The sequence below is a fragment of the Lissotriton vulgaris genome, chromosome 8 (assembly GCF_964263255.1).
Source record: "Lissotriton vulgaris chromosome 8, aLisVul1.2, whole genome shotgun sequence".
NCBI lineage: Eukaryota > Metazoa > Chordata > Amphibia > Caudata > Salamandridae > Lissotriton > Lissotriton vulgaris.
Genome location: NC_141696.1, coordinates 1,373,736,699 through 1,373,760,758, shown reverse-complemented (window position 1 = coordinate 1,373,760,758; position 24,060 = coordinate 1,373,736,699). Strand labels below are relative to the sequence as shown.

The following is a 24,060-nucleotide window of genomic DNA, read 5'->3' as shown; positions in this document are numbered from 1 at the left end:
TACAACTGTGGTTCCTAACCTGCCGTCCGAAGCTCCCTGGGGGTCCACAAAGCCTACTCAATGCGTCCACAACTGCTTATAAATCAAATAATATCAGATTAATAAAGTGTATATAAACAAAGAATCACAATAGACAATTTTAAAATGTTCTGTAAATGTGAAAGAATTTGATAACGGAGGCTAAAAATGAAGTTAGAATCCTCAGATTGATTCATGGGACAGTGCAAGTGCATCAAACCGAATATAGTATGGACGATGGGTTGCCTTAATTGAATTTTGAAAAGCTCTGACCTTTTCATATACAATTAAAATTGTGATATTTTGATATATTTGTTTGTTAATTAAATAAGATATTTAATAATTTGTGTATTGTTTTGTAGTTCAAATCATCAACATATCTTAAGCAGGGGCCCCTGGCTTCCAGTAATGAGTCATTCTGTGTTCCAATAATTATTCAGTGGTGTGCCTACATTCCAGTGATGTTTTTAACTTTTATAACATGTTTTAAGGTATTTGTAATTTTTTACTGGTGATTAGTATTTTATAGTTTGGACTTTGTATTTTTGAAAATGAAATGTAGAATTGCCTTTTAAAGAATAACATTTTAAAAAATAAGTATAGGTATTTATTGTATACACCCCTTATTGCGTTATGCTCACTGCTTTGTTTAAAGACTACGGTCATAATAAACATACATTTTGACTTGACTTGACAGTAATGAGTCATTCTGTGTTCCAATAATTATTCAGTGGTGTGCCTACATTCCAGTGATGAATAAGTGGCAGGATTTAGCAGCTCCGATCAGTTGAATAGCCAGGTCTTGAGTGACTTCCTGAAGATGTTCAGGGAGTGGGGGCGCGTCTGATGTCGACCGGGAGCCCGTTCCAGGTCTTTGCAGCTATGTGGGAGAATGTTCTTCATCCTGTCCTGGCATTTCGGATGTTCTGGGTTTTGGTGAGGGTGAGGTCGGCCGAGCGGAGGTTTTTCTTGGGTACGTGGAAGGAGATTTTCTCTTTGAGGTATTGGGGTCTGATGTTGTGGAGGCATTTATAGGTGTGTGTGAGTGACTCTTCTCTACGGGGAGCCAGTGGAGGTAGCATAGGTGTTGGGTGATGTGTTCCTGTCGGGGCATTCCGAGGACGAGCCTTGCTATGGTGTTCTATATGGTCTGTAGTTTGCGGACGACAGACTTGTTGATCCCGATGTAGAGGGTGTTTCCGTACTCCAGTCAGCTAGTTATGAGTGCATGGTTACCGTCTTCCTTGACTCGGGGGGGGGCTGGGGGGGATCCATTTGAAGGTCTTCTGGAAGATGCGGAGGGTGTTGAAATAGCTGGAAGCGACGGCGCTGACCTGTCGAGTCATGGAGAGGGAGGAGTCGAGGACGATGCCAAGGTTTCTGGCATGGTCTTTGGGTGTGGGATGGGTGCAGAGGGCAGTGGGCCACCAGGTGTTGTCCCATGCGGAGGGGAGGGTCCGAGGATGAGGACTTCTGTCTTCTCCGAGTTGAGCTTCAGGCAGCTATTGCTCATCCATGATGCAACGTCCTTCATCGCTTCCTGGAAGTTGAGCGTTGTGGTGATGGGGTCCTTGGTGAGGGAGAGGATGAGTTGGGTGTTGTCAGTGTAGAATACTATGCTGAGACCGTGGTGTGTCTGACGATGATGGCGAGGGGGGCCATGTAGATGTTGAAGAGTGTGGGGCTGACTGACAATCCTTGGGGTACTCCGCAGTTGATGTCCGTGGGTTTGGAGAGGAAGGGTGGCAGTGTGATTCTTTGGGTTCTGCCGGTCAACAGCTACATATGGGCAGTCAGAGAGTCAGGCCACATACAATGCTGCACAGTTGCAAAATTAAAATTCCATGCACAAACCTTTTACAAAACGTCTGTGTCTCCCCTATGCAATCTAAAGTTTATTCGCACAGTATGTCCCGTGTATCCCCGCATCAACTTGAGGGTGACTTATACTTCTAGCGAGCAGTTCACCCTAGTTCATCCCGATGCCTGGAACCATCTCTTCTATTCAACTGAACTTTATATGTTGCTAATCAGTTATTGCCCAGTCCACGTCTCCTCGGCTCTTGACATGTGTAGTTCCAACCTTGTGCTGACAAGATACAGCACAGATTAAAATCAAGTAGCCAACTCTCCCATGCGCACATGAGAACCTGACACTCGCCAAGGGAAAGTGAACCAATACCAGGGTGATACGGAGAAGGCACACTATCTTACCACCTCAGTCCCTACTCTCCTTTGCAGCACGGGGTTTGCGCTATGCGGCCTCATATTGCAGCCAGGGCCCCCTCTCCTACTGTCTACCTGCCTCCAAAGACCGATCCTCATCTATCGCTTATGCGTCATCAGCCAGGCGGCGTAGCACATCTGCCCAGTCCCATAGGTCCTCCTCGATCTTCTCATCAGTTGGTGTCTTATATCGAACTAAAAAACAAATCTATCCACTGGTTGAATAAAAACAGACAACTCCCTAGAAATGTACAATGTCAAATCCTATTCGCCAGAAGAGTGGAATGGGTGAGATGCAGACCTAAATATGTGGAGGGGGATTGCATTGTTATTAATTTTAAGGACAGTAGGGTGGTTGAACATGTTTGTTTGGGGTTTTCCAAAAATTCTCAAATATCAATCCAGCCCTTGGACCTAAGTTATTTCTATCCTCCTCCCAATGTCAGTATGAACCAAGGCTACTATGGAAACAATAGGGGGTGGCTAGTCCAATATGTTAGCCAGAGTTATAGAGAAGAGGTGGGTGGAAATCAGAACCCATTAGGTCTCCCTGTAAGCAATAGATTCAGTGTATTAGACTTGGTAGATTGACTACCATCCACCATTACACCTACAGTTACACTACCAAAGAGGCAGCGGGTTATAAATACAGGAGGCTTTCCCGGGGGAAGAATCGAGTCCCTTTGATCAATGAGGTAATAGGGTCTAGTGATAGTGGAAAAACACCTATAGTTGATCTAGATGCAGATGATGGGAACCAGGCTACAATGATGGATGTATATACCCTACCTAGTGAAGCTACACTATCCCCTGAAGATGTATCTCCTCCCTGCCCCTGTACTAGTCTCTCTGGTTCATTAGATTGTTCAGGCTCCGAGGTAAATGTAGGGAGCGATGTTGACGGTTCCATCAGTGACCTAAAAATTTTGTCTTGGAACATTGCGGGCCTTGCAGCCAAACTTGATCTGCTGAGCTGGGGAGATTATATCGACTTGCATGGGATTTGCCTCCTCCAAGAGACTTAGGCCCTAAGCCCCGTTCATAGAGCTGGGTTTGTGACATATTGTGAGCCTGCTGTTAAGAGCCCCAGAGGTAGACCATCGGGGGGTCTATGTATATGGGTGGGAACACACCTTGGATGTGTGGTGAAGAGAGTGGATACCCACTCTCTCGACATAATTTGCATTCTTTTGATCCATAGAAAATTACCAAAACTGGCACTCATTAATATCTATTGTCGGCTAGTTCAGCATGGTGGGATATCCCCGACATTAGATTCCTTGGTGAGTCTTTTGAATTTCTTCCCAGGTGATGTGTCCTTTTTGATTGATGGGGACTTCAATTGCCATTTTGAACCCCTGAGTGGTTTCACAAAACCTATTATCAGTGATGAGGATGCATTTTGGTGGATTCCACCACCAAATACATACCCGATAAAGGGGTGGACCCCACTAGTCCTCCACACGACTTCGCTCACACTCACTTTTTCCTTGAGGGCCTGCAATGGGCGATTCCCGAGAGATAATCCAGGGGACCCAACCTTTGAGAGGGTGGGCCAGGCATCAGCAATTGATTACTTTTTAACTAGTCTTGAAATTTGGCATAAAGTGGCAGATTTTAGTGTTGAGCAGCGCACCGAAAGTTATCATAATCCTTCGCTCATTTTGCTGGATTTTGGTATGATTGTAGAGTAGTCGATGGAGGGAGGCGCATTCGCTGGGCCACAATTATTCAATCCCCAAAAGCAATGTCAAGAATGTATAATAGTATTATCCCCATCTTAGAAAAGGCAAGCATTGTTTCTGGAAAAAACCTTAACACCGGACTCAGTGACGACCTGGGGAAAATTCATCAGGAAATGGTTGTAACCCTGGGGGACTACTTTTATAGTAGTAGGCCAATCACGTGCAAACAACGCGGGAAAGAAAACCCCTGGTTTAGCAAGGGTTGTAGGGTGACAAAGCGAATTCTGTTATCATTGCTCAAGGGGGGTGACTGTTTACGTATAAAGGAAGCTAGGTTAGATTTTAAGAAAATCGTTTTTAAAGCAAAATCAGAATGGGAAGCAGACAGATGGTAGGCTATTAAGATTGCCCTAGATGCAAAAGTTGTGAGGTCCTTTTGGAATTTGGTCCATACAGGGAAGTCAGAGTGCAAGACCACTATTGAACAAATATTGCTGAGGAAGCCTGGCGTCTATATTTTAAGGAACTATATTCAATTATGTCAATTGAACCAAGTGAGTCGCCGGTTTGTCTCCAAAACTCTGATCCCTCGTGGAGCATACCACCTTGCACCTCGGCTGAGGTCAAACTAGCTTTAGGTAAGCTCCAACTGAATAAAGCACCAGGATTAGATAGGATTCCAGGAGACCTGTATAAAAATGAACAGGCAGTGTGGATTCCCTATTATCAATTACTTTTTAACGCAATCCTTCAGGGCGTTCAGGCTCCTAGCACGTGGGCAGGGGCCGAGAATATCCCCATTTATAAAAAGGGGTCCCCCATGGAACCGGGCAATTATAGACCAATTAGCCTAATCGATGTATCTCAAAAAATCTACGCAAGGGTGTTACTAGAAAGATTGCAGGAATGGATTCGAGACCATGATAATCTGACCCCATTGCAAGCAGGTTTTAGGGCCAAAACTTCTACTATAGATCAGTTATTTAGTCTCCAGCTAATTTACTGGAAGCATGTAGTTTTTGAAGGAGGGAGCTGATATCTTACCGTCGTGGACCTGAAATCAGAATTTGATATGGTGGACCGTAACCAGCTGTGGAGTATTTTGCTGGCTATGGGAGTTCCACCCTATCTATGCTTTCAGTTTAAACATCTCCACGAAGATACCTTTGCTAGTGTAAGATATGGCAAGAACGTGCTATTGACGGCTCCATTTTCCGTGGGTAAGGGGGTGAGGCAGGGCTGCATGCTTGCGCCAAACCTCTTCTCCCTCTTCCTAAACAGTTTGATTCAAGATCTATCTGCCACTAAGGACATAGACTCCATGAAATTGGCTCTCCGCAGATTTCCAGCATTAATGTTTGCGGATGATACCCTGCTGCTTTCGAAGTCAGCAATGGGTATGCAGCGCGTGCTAAATGTATTTAGCCTTGTTCTGCAAAAAGAGGAACCTTGTGGTCAATATTAACAAAACCAAGTACATGGTCTTTATGGCTAATTCCACTAACTGCCCGCACCCAATGATGGAGGACAGACTCCTTGAAAGGGTACCCATCTTTGATTATTTGGGTCTCTCTTCGAACGATAAAATGGGGTGGGGTTCTCAAATGGATAAGGCTAATTTAAAATTATTCCAGACTGCAGGGGGAATTTTAAAAGTCCAGAAGAAATGTGTTTTAAAGATTATACGCCCACCACTTGAAATATACAAAGTTCAAGCCAGGTCAGCATCCCTATATGGGGCAGAATTGTGGGGGCATAGATCTTCTAATGCCCTGACACTAACTGAAAATAATTTCATTAGACAAATTCTGACCCTACCGAAAAATACACCATTAATTCCGCTAAGGATGGATTTGAATATCCTCCCTATTGCGGATCTTATCTCGACACGTCCGTTGCTTTATTAGTGGCGGTTGTGGAGTACTCCAGAGTTGGGATGTTATAGGGAAGAATTAAAAGCGGTAATGTCAGCATTAGGGGCTAGTAGTATACCCTGGCTCTCATTTATAAGGCACTCTTTTAGGTCATTTGGTAGGGAGAACTTATTGATGAATCCAGAAATCTCCTGCCCAGCCATTTCTAAGAAAATGTTGGCTAGTGCACTAAAAGAGTATGAACTGACTAAAATTCTGCAGTCAGTTAATTCTGCGAGCTTAATTTATGGGTTCCTGGATTTTAAGTGGCACTATGAATTTGAGCGGATGTTGGATTCTATTCAACTGACGTTAGCGAATAAGTTGTTTTTACAATTTAGATACGGAACCTTACCGCTATACGCGATCACAAATAAGTGTGGGGGGGGGGGGGAGTATATCCAGTTGTCTTTGTCCTGGCTGCCAAGTGGAGGAAGAAACTATGGTTCATCTAATGATCTTCTGCGGGGAATATAAACAAGCCAGGCAGAAATGGATTTCTTTGTAGGAACCTGGATATTAGGAGCGATTTTTTTAGGATCCTAAAAACAGACACTGACCTGGTTCATGTGGTTGCAATATCAACATTTTTGTTTGCTATGTGGTTAACACGAAGGAACCTGCAAAAATTGGAGCAGACCACAAGTAATCTATAGCACCCTCTTTCTTTCACACTTGGTATTATGACTAATTCTGGAATCCTTAATTTTAGTCCGAGGTGGACAGAGGTAAACTAGATTGAGATTTAGTAGTATGCACCTTGGGATCGGATGTCGACCATGGGATTCTTTTTCGAATTTTATGAATTCTGATACTTAATTTATATTGTTATTGTATGTTTTAAACTCATGAAACTCCCATAATGATGATTCTATATTTTTAATTAAATGTATTATTTTCTATTTTATGCCTAGATGCCAATGTACATTTTGATCTAGTAACCTTAATCTAGTTTGGATTTGTAATTGATGCAAATTTAATGTGCTTTTATGGCTATAAATGGCCGCAATAAAGTCTTTTGAATTGAATTGACAGTCTACTGTAATATATTTTACGCAATTTGTCAGGTGTAATATAGGTCCAGTGTAGATCGTGGAAGTGAGCGAGTTTGAATCTGGCATTTATAGCAACTTCTTGGACTTGGGTGCAGGCCCGCATTCATTCTGCTTTGGTCAGGGGACTTTGCAAATTCACATTCCAGGCCTGTCACACTTAAATCAGCGATGACGGCCCATCCTCTGACAGTACCTGATAGAGTCTAGTGATCAGTCGTCTTCTCTGCTCACCCTCTAGTACTACCTTGAGTGTCTGTGACAAAGACAGTATGCTTGGGAAATCTGTCTACATCTCTCTGGCTGTGCATGCAAGCTTCACAAAGTGTAAGAATTGCCACCGAAGTGACCACAAAGCTCTCCTTAGCTTATTCAAATGTTATGAAATCCTCTGCAGGGTAAAGGTCCCCAAATAGAGGCACCACCGCCGTCCACTCGTTTAGTGTCATGACGTTAGTGATTTGGTGGAACGGCTGAAGCCAATCCAAAGAGAGGGACCTACTAAATGGCAGACACTTGAGAGCTCATCGAAACGCTCTGTCCCATTTCATCGCAATCTGTGTGACCACCGCCGGCCCCCTGCGCTCTGTCCTAATCCTCGTTGATAGGCAGTGTACCCTTCCCTACTATGCCAAGAGGTGGGTGGGTCTCCCAGTTAGTCTCAGAGTTGCAAAACTTAACTGCGTGGTGCAGCTGCGATGTCGTATAATAAAGCTCATGGTCTGGGAGACCCAGTCCACACTTCTCTCTGCTCAGTTTCAGTACCTCCAGTCTGATCCTATTTCTTCCCCTAGCCCAGACTAATGAGACTAAGAGACTGTCTAATTCTTGAAAGATCGGTTGTGGTATCGGGACGGTGTGTATTGGAGTACATAGCAGCATCTGGGCGGCAGGACCATACCTGCCAACTTGAAGTACAATCTCACAGTGCGAGGAGGAGGCGGGCCTTGAAGGGGGCGGGCCTCGTGCCCAAAATTACCTAGGAGGCGCTTTTGAACCCCACCCCACCACCAAGCCCCCTCCTCTAAAATAAAAAAGCTTACTGAGGCTGGTGCTGATGTCCTGGGGTCTTTTCCCACCACTTAATTGTCATCAGCAGTTCAAAACCTCTCGAAAATGAGCTGGAAAACCACTATTTACAGTGGTTTTCAGCTCATTTTATCTGCCATAGTGTGATATCAGCTCATCATCGGGTGACAGTGTGACGGGAGCCGATGTGTGTGTCACACTGTGGCACCGTGTGAGTTGACAGATAGTCCGCTCCATTTTGGGAAGCGTCACCCATCCCATTATTGAAAGGGAGAGTGTGTTCTAAAAAGCAAAGGAGAATCGGAGTCCCTGCACTATGCTTTCCATATTTAACTGATGGTATTGGGCAACCATGTCCGTCACCCAGACTCCTAGGTATCTGAATGCACTACATTCCCATGGGATCCCCACTCAGGTAAGTCAGCAGTGGGTGTGCCGGTTAAGGCCGTACATGGATAATGCACCATTATTTGTTTGTTAAGCCTCAGTCCTGATATTTTCTCAAAGCTGTCCAGTTCCGGGAATAGAACTGGGATTGACTCCTCCAGTCGGGTCAAGTATACCAGGGTGTCGTCCACGTACATACAGACAACAAGAGTCGTGTCACTCACCTGCATGCCCCAGGGACGCATTGTCAGTCGTAGTCTTATGGCAAAGTGCTCCATTGCCAGGGTAAAAAGCAGGGGGATGGGGGTCATCCCTGCCACGTACCGTGTTATATGCTCCATGCCGGAGAGAGCATCTGCTTTGATATCGGTACTAGATGATTTTCGAATTGCGATTGACGAGGGCAACTTAGTGGCCCTTGTCCGATTCGATCTGTTGGCTGTTTTCGATACTGTCAGTAATGAGATCTTGATCTATAGACTGAAAGAAACTAGTATCAGAGGCACCAATCTGACATGATGCAGTTCCTACCTTAAAAACCGACTGCAGGCAATACATTTACCACAATTACAATTAGACTCCAGGGCCACCTGTCAAGGGGTACCCTAGGGCTCATCTTTGAGCCCCACTTTATTCAACATCTACTGCCTCACACCGTTGGATCAGATGCTTTCCAGCTAAGGGGTATCATTTGTGTACTGTGCAGATGATACGCAGCTTACCATCTCCTTAAACCACTCTCCCCTGCATCCTTTGAATCATTTCACTCCTGTAAGCACAATATCACTACCTGGTTCACCCTAAATTCTTTAAAATTCAATGGAGACAAGACAGAAGTGATGTGCTGCTCCATTGACAAGATACCCAGACCACTGCCAGCAGAGTTTTGTCCTTGACTTGAGGCAGCCCCCCTGTTACTGTCTCGGCTGTAAGAAACGTATGGTTCTAATTTAATTCAGACTTATCTCCAACTTCTTAGGTTAATAAGTTCTCCTCCTCTAGTTTTGCGTTACTGAGAATCCTACAAAATATATTACCTTACTACCATAACATCTACCGCCACTAGTTGTCCAAGTAAAAATCATGAGTAGACTAGACTACAGAAACTCAGTGTTTCTGGGACCACTGACTATTGACTCAAATCCATCTACAGAATTCAGACTGTGGCGGTCCGTTTCTCTTGATCTCCTGCTTATAAGACTTCGGTTACTGCTGCATTGGACATATTACACTGGTGCCCTGTACCCAAAAGAGCTGTTTTTGAATCACCCTCTCTCTCTCTGGTACAAGGCCATACATCGAGTTGGCCCTCAATACCTCCAAGACAAATTTCTTCGTCACCACCCTGCCCAATCGCTGTGCTTCCCAAATGCATAGCTTTTGGTTATTCCACAGTACAAGTGCATATGCTTCGGGTCCTTTACAGTCCAGGTATCTTGTCAGTGAAATTGTTTCTCTCCCTTTCTTTGCTCCATCTCAGCTCTACTGTGTTTTTTCCAAGTCACTGAAGACCTGGCTTTATATCCACTACTAAGGTAAGCTGCATCAGGTCATTTCTCTGTATGGCTGTTAGTAGCACCAGGATGCCTTTCTAGGTGACAGTTATGCTTCATAAATATCCAAATAAAAAAATAAAATAAATAAGTATTCCTACTTGGTTACAATTGTTAACATCTCAATAAGAGCTCTGTGTGGTCTTGTAGGCTCATGTACCATCCCATCTCCAAACTGTTTTTGTTGGCCCAATAAAAGGTAACACAAGATAAGATAAGATTAAACAAACAAGGGATGATATGACAAGAACAATGATGGTTGACCCAACATTTCCCTAGAGCGGTGCATGAAGAATACCCGGCAGAAGGTAAAGCAGATCTCTGTGCATGTACCAACAGGAGTACAGAGTGTGATTCAACAATTCTTGCAGCTAGAGCACCACAATACAAAGCACATTGATTGGGATAGTAATGGATCAGTAAAATGGCTTCTGGTGTCTCAGAAGCAGAACATGCAAGAGTGCTGGAGATACCAAATTAAACTCTTACTTGAGCAGTTTGATGTTACACATGATTAGCTCTTTCCAATTGACAAAAATCATAGCGACCTCTTTTTCAGTCAGCAGCTCGGACTCCATCAGGGGTTTCTGAAAAGTCTAAAAGTACAAAAAATGGCATAAAAAGAAATTGCAGAAAGCTCATGTATGCTAGGTGTTCACCAAATGGACTTTATGATTACTCAACGAATCAAAACAACAACGTTTTTGAAGAATTCTCGTAATGATGGGACAAATTACTTGAAATCACGTTTATTCAAGGTATACAACCAAGCAACCAAACGAGGTCCGCCTTCTCTCTGCCTGCTTCCCATCTCTCCCCATCAACATTCTATGTTAGCATCATATTCTCCTAACACATTCTAAGATGACACACATCTTCCTTCTTTTAAACACATAAACAAACAGTACAATATGAAGATATAACTCCAACAGAAAAATACATGGTATCATAATTATGCAAACAATTAGATAAGTAATTGAGAGATCCTCAATAAGCAGATTAAATCAGTCTAGCATATATTCGTCAAGATAACTAGGCTTGCAAATGTTTTTTTTGCTTTCTGTATCCGCTGGCGGAACTGGCCGCTCTTAATATTGTCCGGAACCGCTGTCACAGCTGTTCCTGTCAATGTATTAAAGGCTTGACTGGCGTCTCAGTCAATGTGACAGTACAGTCCATCAAACGTTTGAAATGTTTTTGCATTTCATTTTCAAAAACGAATGTTCCCCACACCATAGGTGTTATCTCCCATGGCGTGGGTGTCACTTTGCAGTTTATATTGGTTAAGTCATCTTCTCAATGGTACTAACTAAATGTGGCTTTGGATAAACGCCTTTACCAGTTAACAAATGGCCCAAGGACTCAATTTATCTATTTTTTCAAGTGTAAAACCATGCTCATCCAGTCTTAAAAACAAGTGACTTACCTTCAGTAACACGGTTTCTGGTACAGACTCGCTCTAGCTGAAGATTCCTCACCCTAGAATACTCCCCAGGCACCAGACTAGATCAAGAAAAACAAGTTACTTACCTCTGGTAATGCTTTTTCTGGTAGAATTTCTGTCTTACCACAGGTCCCACATATTAAGTTACTTGTCAGCAGCCAGACTGTCTCCAAAGACTTTCTCAGCAATATTCCCGCAGACCGCTAAAAGTCACTGTACAGCTCTGCCCTGGCTGAACTGCCCCAGAAGTGACAGAGTGAAGTCACATATAAGAGCCACCCTGGTGTGCGGATGTAATTTTCTTGCTTGACTATTTCCATGCCCTCAGATGTGGAGAGTGAAACAATTGTTGGTACCAGTGTGATGATTTCCAACTTGGGACCTTTTTACATGTTAAAAAGAGTCCACTCCAGAGAGGGGTGGGTGGAGAGGTATCTGCGGTTCGGTGGAGCATCCACCAGGAGAGTTATGGAAAGTAAGTAACATGTTCTTCTGCTGGAGCTTTTAATTGCAGATTCCTCACCTTAGAAATAGATATCAAAACCCAGTGGAATCGGCTTTCAGACTTTCAGAGGCTGGTTCTTGATCAGTGCATTCTAGATTGTCCATCTGATGGTCCTTGGTGTAATCAATGCACATTCTTAGAGCCCTTTGGGGTCCAGTTTGTTAAAGCCTTTCCTTCCCTTTGAGTGGTGCGGAAGGGAGAAGAAGGCTGGCAGGGTGATGGATTACCAGACATGAAAGAGTCGCGACTTTAGGCTAGAAGGCTGCCCGAGTCCTCCACACCAGTTTGTCTGGAAAAACAGCTGTGTAAGGAGACTGCACTGAGAGTGCCTGCAGTTTACCTATGCAATGAGCTGACATGGATGCAATGAGGAAGATAGACTTTACAGGCAGACGATGTTACAAGCAGCTGCACATTAGCTGGAAGTGCGTACACATGGAAAATGTCAAGACAATATAAAGGTTCCACTGTGGCATCAAGGTTTGGGAGGGAACATGTGTGTTAAACCTTTAAGAAACTACATAGCAAGAGGTGGTTTTAGACAAGGATGGTTGGCATGGTAAACATAGAAAGGCCAAAAGGGCTGACAAATAAAATTTGACAGTGCCCACTGTGAGGCCTTGCTGGAGCAGAGACAAAATAAACATTCAATTTTTGACTTGTAAGGGTCTGTCTGGTCTACACCAGCCCACAAATTTGTCCAAGCTCCGGCCATAAGTTGTCTTTGTGGAAGACCTCCTAGAGCCAAGGTTGATGTCCACCACTTTGGGTGGTAGATCGAATGCAGTTAACTGCTCCCACTCAACCACCATACATGGAGTTGTAGACTGACCGATTCCTGTGAAGGGCTCTGAAGTAGGAGCCTGATTGGAGGACAGCAGCTCATGCCCAGAAGTTCTTGGAACCACACTTTCCTGTCCCGATTAAGAGCCAATAGGATGACTTGGGCCCAGTCACTCTCAATCGTTTTTAGAACATGAGGCAGGAGAGGCAGGGACGGGAAGGCATACAGTAGTCCTGTGATCCTTTCCAGCTGGAATGAAATTTCCAGCGAGTCTCTTTGTGGAAACTCCAAAGAACAACATCTTTGATTCTGTGTATTCTTGACAGTGGGGGAAAGATCTACTCAGGGTTCTTCCCATTGTCAGACTTTAGTCTTGCCTCCTTCCGACGTTGACGTAATTTGTTTTCCACCATATGTTGCCAAATGAGCTCATCTACATTTGCATTCAAGGATCTCGCTCAAGGACAGAATCAGCTTTTCACCAAAAAGGCGTGAGCCATCAAAGGGCTTATCAGTGAAAGAAGCTTGCACGTCTCCTGGAAATCCTGTGGAACTTATCCACGAGTGGTGGTGCAGCACAACACCAGTGCAAGCCACCCTCCACAAACAGTTGGCAGAGTCTAGACAGGCACGAATCACGTACTTGTCTCCATTCTGTCCATCATGGACTGTTTGGGCTGGAGAGGCACTATGGTGATCTGGGGCCACCAGCAAGATCTTGCTAGCTAAGTCCCAAAGGGCATCTATATGGCAGTCCAGGAAACAGACTGCATGGTCTGATCTCAGTGCAAGCTGGATGATGAGAACATTTGTTTAAAAAAAGTCTCAATCCTCCTGAACTCCATTTTGGAGGAGTCTTCGGAAAAGAATTAGGATTAACTTTATGGGTAGATATGTGCTCTCTGAAGTAGGATGATCAGTGAGAAATTCTGGTTTGCCAGGTGCCGTCTGTGACACCTGGCCATCTGCCTATTCACAGGTGAGCAGGAACATAGTTTTGTATCCATCAAAGTATCTGAGACGTCCTCATTGAAGGGGAACAGGGGCTCAAAGTGGCAGAAACTGGCTGTACACTTTCTGTGAAAACATTAGTTTTGTCTCAACAGAGAGCAACAGTGAATCAAGATCATCAGCTGCCAGTCGGTCCACAACTGCAAATTACACTCCCTCTTTGGTAGGTGTTCTTATCTAACCATGCATCAGGGGAGGTATCCAATTCACTGGGCTCTTGAAAATCCATATAAAAATTGTCATCATTATAATGAGAGGGAAGCTCGCCATCCTCAAGCCCACCAACACCCACTCCCACTCATAGTGTACCTTGTTCAGAATCAGAACCAACAAGATAATGCAGTCTCTGTTAGCATGCCTGGCCTGAAGTAGGGATCAGTGCAGAATCAGGCTATACAAGGACGGGTGGCCCTTTCGTCATTTTGTAGCGTGACATCAGTCAAGATCCAGCTACAGTCAGTTTAAGGTCAGACATCAGGATCAAAATCAGATCTCCCGGCTACATGGATTAGTGGCAGCCCAGTGAGGTCCAAGTGCCAGAATAGGCATCTATACTAGAGTTGCTTCTGAACCCGGAATGGGCTCCAAGAAGTCAGTCGGCACTGCAAATTGGTAACCCGACTGCAGATACCTGCAGATCCTCGGGGCTCAAAGGCGCACCAGAGTGAGCCGAGAAAGCGCTGAAAATCTCTAGCAAGGCTTCAATTTGCTGTCACCAATAGCCCAGGTAACCTGGGACGCATCTGGATCAGCTGAAGAACTGGCTGTGGGACCTAAGAGGAGTCAGACTAACACAGTGATGCCCTCATGCTCTCTTCTTGGTTAATCAGTGTTGGGAAGGAGCAGAGCCCTGTTTTACTTTTTTATGTTTTCTCCTCAACTTTGATTTCGACTTACAGGAGGATTTTCAGAGCAAGATGGACCGCTTGCCACAACGGCCCAATGAGTTCAACCAGACTCTTGCCTGGGGCCTGAAGTGGGACTTCGCAAAGGTTCTGACTTTTGATGTTTGGCAACATACAACGTTGCCCGTTGCTTCCGGATCAATTTACGATGCATAAGGGTGCACTTGGCGCAAAACTACAAGTCATGCTTTGAGCCCAGACACCAGAGATATGTCTGGTGCAAGCTTGTCACCGACATCTGTTTTCTGTAATCATAGTATGGCTCAAAGCCAGTCATTTTAAGAGAGGGCATTGTTCCCTAGATGAGACCACATTAATTGGACTATTTATCGCATTCATATTAATCTCTACACATTGAATTATGAATGTGTAATAACTGTATGGGACAGGTTAAAGAAATTATATGACTGTGTGATTTAAAAATGTCATGAAATCAACATAATGACCAAAGTACAAATGTTCACCACACCCAAAATCAAGTAAATAATTTATGGTAAGTGAGGGTCCTTTATATTGTGACAAGCATATGAAGATCCATACCGAGCCTATCCTGAATAGGGTCTATCCCTATTTAACTGAACACAAAGTGCTAGGGAGTCACGACATTTAGCAAGAATGATGCCAGAGTCCGTAAAAGCACCAGCTTGTCTAATACATAGGTGGTGTATAGTGGGGCCTAGAGTTCATTCATGCAACAAGCTGACGTAATGGTCAGGAGACACAGTAAGCAGCTATGCATCGGTTCCTCACACAGTTCAAAGACACCCGGTGCCACCTCGGATTAAACATATCACTCATGATCTGCCAAGTGCTGTCTGCTAAGTTCACCTGCTCTGGCAATTAGGGTCCCTACCAGGTCGATCGCAATAAGGAAAATGCCCTGGCACCCCAAACCCCTCCAGGTCACAGAGTTTCATGAAACTGGACCCAGGGCCCCACTCCACTGTACTTGTTGTGGTACAACATAGCAGTGGTGTCGTCCCTGAGAACCTGTACACAGCCTCCCCTTATTGGGTGGCATGAAGACCTGCTGACACAGATGAATGGCCCAGAATTCCAGCAGATTGATGTAGAGCTGGTCCTTTACCAGAGATGGGAGCCCCTGATAGCCACCGGAGATGACCCCTCCAGTCCACCAGGGATGCATCAGTTTCCATCAGCAGCTCCTGGTGGGGTATTGAGAGGAGCCTCCTGCTGCACTAATTGCGTTTGAGCAGCTGTAGATCTCAAGCCATCTCATCCAAGGTCTGGATGGCATTGCTCAGATTTCCGTGATGCTTGGCCCATTGGAATTTCAAATTTCATTGACGAGCCCGCATGTTTTACCTGGAATAGCGGACGTGGAAGAGATAGGGGGCTTGGAGACCAAGAAGCCAAGGAACTGCTCTCACTGTGATCCAGGATCGAGACTGAAACATCGGGATCATAGCCCAAATGTCCTGGACTTATGGCGCTGGAGGGGAAAACCCTTAAGCCCACTGCATCCAGAATTGTGCCAGTGAATGGACTTCTCTGTGAAGTAGTCAGGTGGGGCTTTGCTTCATTGATAGTGAACCACAATGATGTCAAGAGGTTCATCGAGGTCTCGACCGACTGTGGTAAGCCCGTCTTCAACAGCTAGTTGTGAAGGCATGGGATTACTCGTTTCTCTAACCTCTGAGCAACCATAGCAACCGTAGCCTTGGATTTCCTGGGCCCCTGAGGGCTGCTGTTGTGGCAAAAATGGAGCAGAGTAAACTGAAAATACTACCTTGAACCACAGATGAAATCTGTGTGACTGCAGGATGGGTATATGAAAATCCGCGTCCTGAAAGTCCAAGGACACCATCCAGTCACTTCGGATCCAGAGCAGAAAGAATCTGGGTCAGCATTAGCATTTTGAATTTGTCTTTCAGCAGAAAGGCATGTAGAGGTTGAGGGTCCCGAATAGGCCTGAGGATCCAGTTCTTAGAAATGAGGACACCCCAAGAGAGACTACACCCTCCTCTTTCCAAGTCCAGCACCATCTCGATAGCACACTTGGAGAGCAACAATCACAACTCCTGCAACAGAATGGACAGATGCTCATCTGAAATTTGCTGTGTTGGGGGAATACTAGGGTTGCTGAAAGAAATGGTAGGTCATTGCCATTTTGAACACTCTATAGGAACTATCTGCCAGGCATGATGGATCACCAACCTGGGAGGAAATGTTGAATACAGACCCACCAATTGGGTACCCACCATAAAAGGCAAACTAAAGTAGTTTGGATTCCAGGGCAGCACTACACTAATCTACACGTCATGGCCCTACAAATCCACTTCACATATCGGCTTTGGAATAAAAAATGTTTGATAAAGAGCTCATTAGGCATTTCAGAGCCGGCCCGACGAGAAGCAAACCCTATGATGAAGCTAGACAACCATCTGGGTGTGTGACGGCCCAAGTTCCAAAAGGAGCTTACCTTCCATCTGTTCTCTTTGATAGCTGACCAACCACATATTCTCTTTCCTACTTCTCATTAGGAACTGCATACTCAGTTGATACATTAGAGTTACTACAACCAGTTGTGATTCTGTGATTTTGTAGCCCAACATGGGTCGGGCTCGAGACGAAATCGGGTACACATCTGACATTGGAATTGGCATTGGTTTCTTTTCCGGTGCTAGTTGCATTTGTACTGGCACAGGTGCAGGCTCTGTAACAGGTCCCAAGTGGACAGATGGCACGAGGATGGACTCCCCCAGACCCCCAGCAGCAACTCGATTGGAGTCTACGGTAACCACATGGGGTTTGAAAGTGAGCCAGAAGGAAGTCGGAAGCACAACTAAAATTTGCAGCATCACCTGATTTCCGGGGTCGTTCACCTCAAAGGGTTGTGACTGACATTGTGACAACCTTGCACCTTCGCTTTGTAGTTAGAGTGGTGAGATAGTTCAAGTCCCTTTTCATTTTGTTATGCTTTACCTTGATCTTAAACTTCGACTTACTATCGCATTTTGAGCCTGAAGTTGAAAGAAAAAGGGAATGGTCTCGGGATTGAGATGCAGTCTGCCCTCATAAGCTAGATCAGGAGCGGGGCCTGCATGAAGGCCGCAATTTCTTGTGTTTAGTAATACAGCTTCACCTCCCTGTCTCGGATTGCCTTTGGGTGCATGAGAGCGCACTTATAGCACAACAGAGTTATGGCTCAAGCCCAGACCCTAAACATGCACCTCAATTGCTTTGTGCAGTCACAACCTGACTTGAAACCTGTTTTTTCGGGCAGGGACATGGTCACCAAGAACCCTGGTGAATTTGTTTTAGAAGTCGTCAGAAACATTTACGAACTTGTGAGTAGAGCACAGGATCCGCACAGAAAGGTGTGGAAAGAAAGGAACTGACATCAGCATGCAGGAGTGGTGCTTAATATGCTGCGCCCCCTAGCAGTGTGTGGGAGTACTGCTGTAGAGAAGGTTTTCCAGTCTTGCATTTAGGGAGTAATCTGGGATAAGAAACCAGCTTTTATAAGTATCTATTAAAAGTGCTAGCTCTCTAAAATTGTGAGGACCATTGGAAGTTAATGAATTCCTAGTCTTTTCTCACATTATACTCTTTAAGACCTCTTGATCCATCCGCTGGCAATTCTAGTAAATCTTCTAGTCACTCTGATCCTAAACAATACATAAGTAAGACATGAGCTTCACTGCACTCAAATTTGTTCCGCAGATATGTATGTATATAATGAGAGAAGCCTCTTTCGCATTTAGCCCACTTAATCACATTTCCCTGCTGAGGTAAAAACAAAATGGAGGCTGTGCAACAATTTACATTTGAAATCTTAGTTAGAATACCCCAATATCCACTGCCCACAATGACTTCAACTTCCATTGGACTTTATTGCCCTTACTGAATATATTTCTCACACACTAGTATCCAATACACATACACAGTGCATATCCTGCAGAGCAACTACTTTATGAAGAAAACAAATATAAATCATGAAATGTGATTAATAGAACTGCAATATTGCCCCAACTTGTCTTTTACCTAATCAAAAGTTGAAATTAAAAATAGCAGCGTTTGCCCATATAAGATCACTTTTCTTACGAGTTTTTAAAGGCCCCCAATTCATCTTGGCATCAAGCAAGACCCCCAGATAGGAGAAAACACAGATCTTAGTGACCTGAGTAGACCAACCTTAAAAATATAGTGCCGGCTTAATTAGGACCAACTTGCATCCCATAGGATTTTGAATTATTGACCATTCCATAAAATGAACAAAAGAGTTAAGCAACATTTGCAAGCCCCTCTCAGTCCTGGCCAAGAAAACGGCGTTGTCTGCGTACAAAAGGACAGGAAGGCTACGCCGTCCCACCTGAGGATAATCCACCTTAGACTCCAGTAATACCTTCTCCAAGTTGGTTATATATAAGTTAAACAGAAAAGGGGCCAAAATGCAACCCTGTTGGACCCCTCTCTGTAAAAAGTTATCTTCAAAACTTTAGTGTATCTGATCTCTGCCTTCGTATCTCGATGAAGATCTTGTAGGAAACAAACAATGTCCCTGTCCACCCCCACACATGCAATGTCTGCCACAATTTACTTCTATTCACACGATCGAACGCGGAGGACAGGTCCATAAAGGCCAGGTAAATAGTACCGGGACAGGCAAATGTATGCTGGTTAAGAATCATGAACAGGTTCAAGCATTTGTCCAGGGTCGATCAACCAGGACTAAAAATATACTGAACTTCTGGCACGATGTTATTGTCAACTGCCCAGATAGATAACCTGTCCAGTAAAATACATCCGACCACTTTGACCACTGAATCCAACAGAGAGATTGGCCTATAACAGTATGTACTGTCTCTGTTCCCTTTTCTAAAAACAGGAACAATGGTGGAGGTGGCCCAGGAAACCATAGGGCCAACTTTAACAGCACATTAATGATTGAGGTAAGGACAGGGGCCGACAGCTCCAAGTTGGAGATGTAGAGGTCGGGGGGAACCCAACCTGATCCTGGGGCCTTGGGGCAATATTGCAGATCTATAGGGCCAAGTGCATCACAAAAGTGCTGTACAGTAGTGAAATCTGGGGCCATGGTGATCTTCAAATCGCCGAAAACACCTTTGAGACGGCACCTAGCTGTACCTCCACCTTTATCGTACATCAAGAGCTTGGTATGGCATATCTCACTGACCTGTTGGCTTTTCGCCACCTTTCAGTATGGTTTAAAATATGCATCAGCAAGGGGACCTCATTAAACAAACTGATCTTAAAAAACTATATGGCCCTTGATCAAGCCTCCTGTATTCCATGGCTCAAATCCATCATGGAGTGTTTTGTGAGCCTGGGGAGAGCAGATCTTTTTTTTAAATACGGAATAGAGTAATAAGGTGGACCCGGTCGGTATCAAGGAGGACTTTTTTTTAGAAACCAGTTAGTAGCCAGGGAAGATAAGAAGCTATTGAAGCCTACTGTACGTCGTTTTATCATGCTAAGTCCACGCAGATGACTGAACCCTATCTATTTGGGGTTGTGAATTCTTATGATCGTTTTCTATTGACCAGCCTCCGGTTCGACCATTCCATCTTCTTCCCGCCCACCCAAGGGGGCAGAGTATGGGCCAGAGCCTTTTGCGCTGTGGCTGTGTCGCTAAGTCTCCACAGGACAAGCCTCACCTTTTTTATGTTTTATAGCTTTTATGACCTACCCAGGAAGTCCTTTATCTTTCCGATTTTGAAAATGGCTACTTTTAGGCAAGTGCGTCCCACTTACATTAATGCTTATGAACAGGACACTTTTTTTATGTGCTTAGCTTTTAAAATCTGCAGTTAGGCTTAGATCTAGTTGTGATTAATCAGCAAGTTTGTAACACACCATCTATGGCACAATGCACTTTATCGTGTTTTGCACATTTCACTTGTTCACTAATTGCTTATACCTGATGAGATAAGTTGTTTTTAATTCAGCTATTTTTCCTATCTGGTTTTACCTGTGTGAGACTGGCATTTTCTGTATCTTGTTTTCTATACACAGTCTCGGTTATTATTTTAATTATTTTAATTAGCATGTGCTTTATCCGAGGATGTTTTTATTTGTATTCAATATGTGTGCTTTTATGGTTTGTGTGCAAGAAACTAAATAAAGGTAAAGATTAATGGAACTGAAATATAATCCACTTTCTCTTTCAAGTGCTGAAGTGTTGAACATTAGTCTCTGTCTGTTTAGCTGGGTTAGACCTTTAGCTCTCTTGCTGCTCCTTGCTGTCAAAGGGTAACAACAACAAAGACTCATGGGAATTAAGTAGTTAATAGACGATGGACAGCTATGAAGATGGACAGAACTGAAGTGACCAAAGGAGATTATTTCTTTCCTCCACTATAAATATATTTGAATGGTATAAGATCAGGCCCCATGCTTTACACAAGCTGCAGGATTTGACTGGATAATCTATCACAAGTCAAACACCTGCCAACACATTACCAATCAGCAAATGTAGACTAATATTTCTTGCGTCAAGTACCAGCATTAACACTCTAACTGCTGGGGCTTTGTCCTCCCAGTACTGAGCCCTTTTATGGCTATTTAATCCTGCATAACTATTTTTCACCTACGGTTTTCATGTCATATTGCATCCTTTTTTCCCCAGAATCATGGGGATTCTACGGTGCTGAGTGTTTGTAGATTCCCCTAGAGAGTACTGAGAAAGTAGCCAAAATGTAGCTATATTTTCTTTTTGTTTTGGGAAAAATGGGAAAGTAGTGATGCACAAGAAAGTGTCTGTTTTTTTCTCCTAAAAATGGCACAAACAAAATGTTTGCTGTGTTAAAATCACCATCTTCCAAGCTGTGAGAAATAAACAGAGCGGAATAAAAAAAAAACATTTTTTCAACAGTAAGGCATTTTTTCTAAAATGTAGCCCATCTTTCCAAATTTTTCTACTTTCAATCTACTTCCCGTTTGTGGTAGAAACAGGTGTGAAGCCCGAGGGTGATCCCAGAAAGCTATACATTTCTGAAAAGTAGACAGGATTATGAATTCGGCTAGGGGTCATTTGTGTAGATCCCTAGATGTTTTCCCAAAGAAACTAACCCGTGGAATAAAAATGTATGGCAATGAGTAGGAAAAAAGTACAATTTTTGACAACATTTTCTTGCCACAATGGCCAATTTAAAACACAATGTACCATTACATCTGCTAGACCCTTATTGTTACGGGCATATATAGTGTTTGTAGATTGTCCTAGAACCCAAGGTACTCAGACCCAACAACTGAGCTGTACCTTCGATTTTCATTGTGTACCAAATATAGAGCAAATCATATGGTAACATATAAAGAGTGGAACATTAGTACGAAGGAAATCTATGTAGTTCTTAAATGTACACAAGATACTTGGTTTAGGAACAGTGGGTATTTGCACATGTCTGAATTTATGGGTACCCATAACATCATGTGAATCAGAGAGCATTTTGCTAAATATCTTTTTTCTTTCACACAGATTTACATTTAGAAGCCACAAATGCAGTGAAATCTAGTTGGTATTAACAAACGTTATACTATTCTGTATTCTCACATGTCTCTCAATAAAAATGATATCCCACTTGTGTAGCTGGGATAAATGCGATCTGGAGACATATTTCATTCAGCAGAATCCACACTTTTTTTTTTTTTTTTTACTAAGTGGATAGCTTTGGATTTTGAGCCCGAGTCCAGCTGCTATCCAGAGAAACCCATCTTCCCCAAACATTTTTAGGGCTCGCCTGCTGATGCGCTTCTGCGCATCGCTGGCGAAGCTCTAATGTGGCTTATCCAGTGTTTAACTACAACTGGCAATTCCACTGGCGATTTCCTGAAGTGCATGTGCTTTTTAGGTCATTGCGCAAGCGCAAGCCCTAAAAAGCGTGTGCACAATGCCACCAGCCGCCTGCCTGCCTGCCTCGCATTACCACATCAAAGGCAGCCCAGCCCCCCTCCCACAAGCTTCTCAGAGTGTGCTCTGCCTCAGGCCGGCATTTCTCCTCCCCATATTATTCACTGCTCGGCCTGCTGCTCCCCATGCGTCTCGTCACCCTTCCTCCCTTATGCTGGACCCCAAGAGATTAAAGTGGGGAAGGGATGCGAATGTATGAAATTAATTCATTAGTGACCAGTTATATATTATTTTAAATAAATCTTCCTTGCGTCCTTTCTCTTGACTCGTGTGCAGTTACACTGTTTGATCGATAGTATGCGCAGCTCTTTGTGCAAGTCCGGTAGATGTTGTTGTTAGAACTCAGCTTCACATCACTTATTTCCTTGAGGAATGTTGTTATCCGACCATGACTCGAACGTTGCTAGTACACGGTGTCGGGTGTAAAAAAAAGAAATCAGCGTAACAGAAAAGTGTACATGTTCAATGATCCTGGAACAATGTGCAGCTGTGGCCTTTTAAGAGCAACTCCCGCTCCTGGGGAATGAACAATGTCCCTTGGCTGCTGCGGTCTCTCTTCCAACCCCGCCGTCGGCCCCATCCATTCACCCTCCTGTCCCCCTCGCAGTGCTCGCCTTCCCCGCCCAGTGTCTTCACATTCCTGCCCCATTAACGCCCCGAGAGCAGTGAAGATGTCCTGAGCCCCCTCCCTCGGCCTTTAATTAGTGGCCCCCTTTGAGGCGGGGGAGGGCGTGCTGCTGTTGCAGGCCGCGCATTCCCGGCCCATTACCTCACGGGCTACGGGCCCAGCCAGTGGCCGGCAGCACAGAATTGTCAGCATGGTGTACCCTTCATCCCTTATCCATTCTCTCAATATGGATCTTGTATCGGGTAGTAGGAAATGCTTTGGAGTTCTACCTTACCTATATCACCACAGCCAAATCTAGGGAGAATAAAGGTGATACTTTTTTGATACGCCTGTTTCTCTATCTTTTAGATCCCACCTCACAAGTACACCCCACCCCTGCCCTCGGTACGCGGCGCATGGGAACTCGAGCACTTCATGTGCGCCCCTCACTGAGTTCGTCCTGCGTGGCAGACTCGTGCGTGACGCCCCCCTCCCATAAAAAGAACACAGGCCTAGCTATTGACAGGTGTTGTTTGGGACGGGAATGCCCCTTGCATGGTATGTAGGCCCGAGTACCCGACGGCTTGTTAATCTGGTAGCCTGATCTATTTGGCCGTGGCGTATGCCAACCTAGCTTGTGCGCAGTGGCCTAGACCTGGCCTTGACCGTGTGATGGCCTGTGCCCACGAACTGTCACGTGACCAAGGGAGGCGCATTAAGCATGTCTTCACAGTACACAAATGTCTACGTCCCTGACCCGAGTGAAGAACCTAAAACCGCGTTGGCAGTGTACTAATTTATGAAATGCTATAGGTGTCACATTTGCGAAAGTTAGAACTATTGGCATTGTAAATGACAAAGCTATTAATTTAGCTATTTTAAAAAATAACACATAAATAAAAAAAATGTCATTTATAAGACCAATAGCTCAAACTTTCCTAATGCGAGCCCTATTGCATTTCCAATGCTTGTTTAAACCTGGGGGTGTCCAGGGTAGTGTGACTTCTGTGCTTCTCATGAGGTTTTCATATCCAAGATCCCTTGCAA

At 44.3% G+C, this 24,060-nt stretch overlaps 1 protein-coding gene across 6 annotated transcripts in view; it reads right to left on the bottom strand.

Moving 5' to 3' along the window:
- ITSN1 (intersectin 1) overlaps positions 1-24,060 on the bottom strand; it is a 1,645,471-nt gene that overhangs the window by 83,633 nt on the left and 1,537,778 nt on the right. For all 6 annotated transcript variants that reach the window (XM_086935345.1, XM_086935347.1, XM_086935346.1 and 3 more), the window contains one exon: positions 10,353-10,459. In XM_086935345.1, coding sequence (XP_086791471.1) covers positions 10,353-10,459 — 107 coding nt within the window. The remainder of the gene's footprint in view (positions 1-10,352; positions 10,460-24,060) is intronic.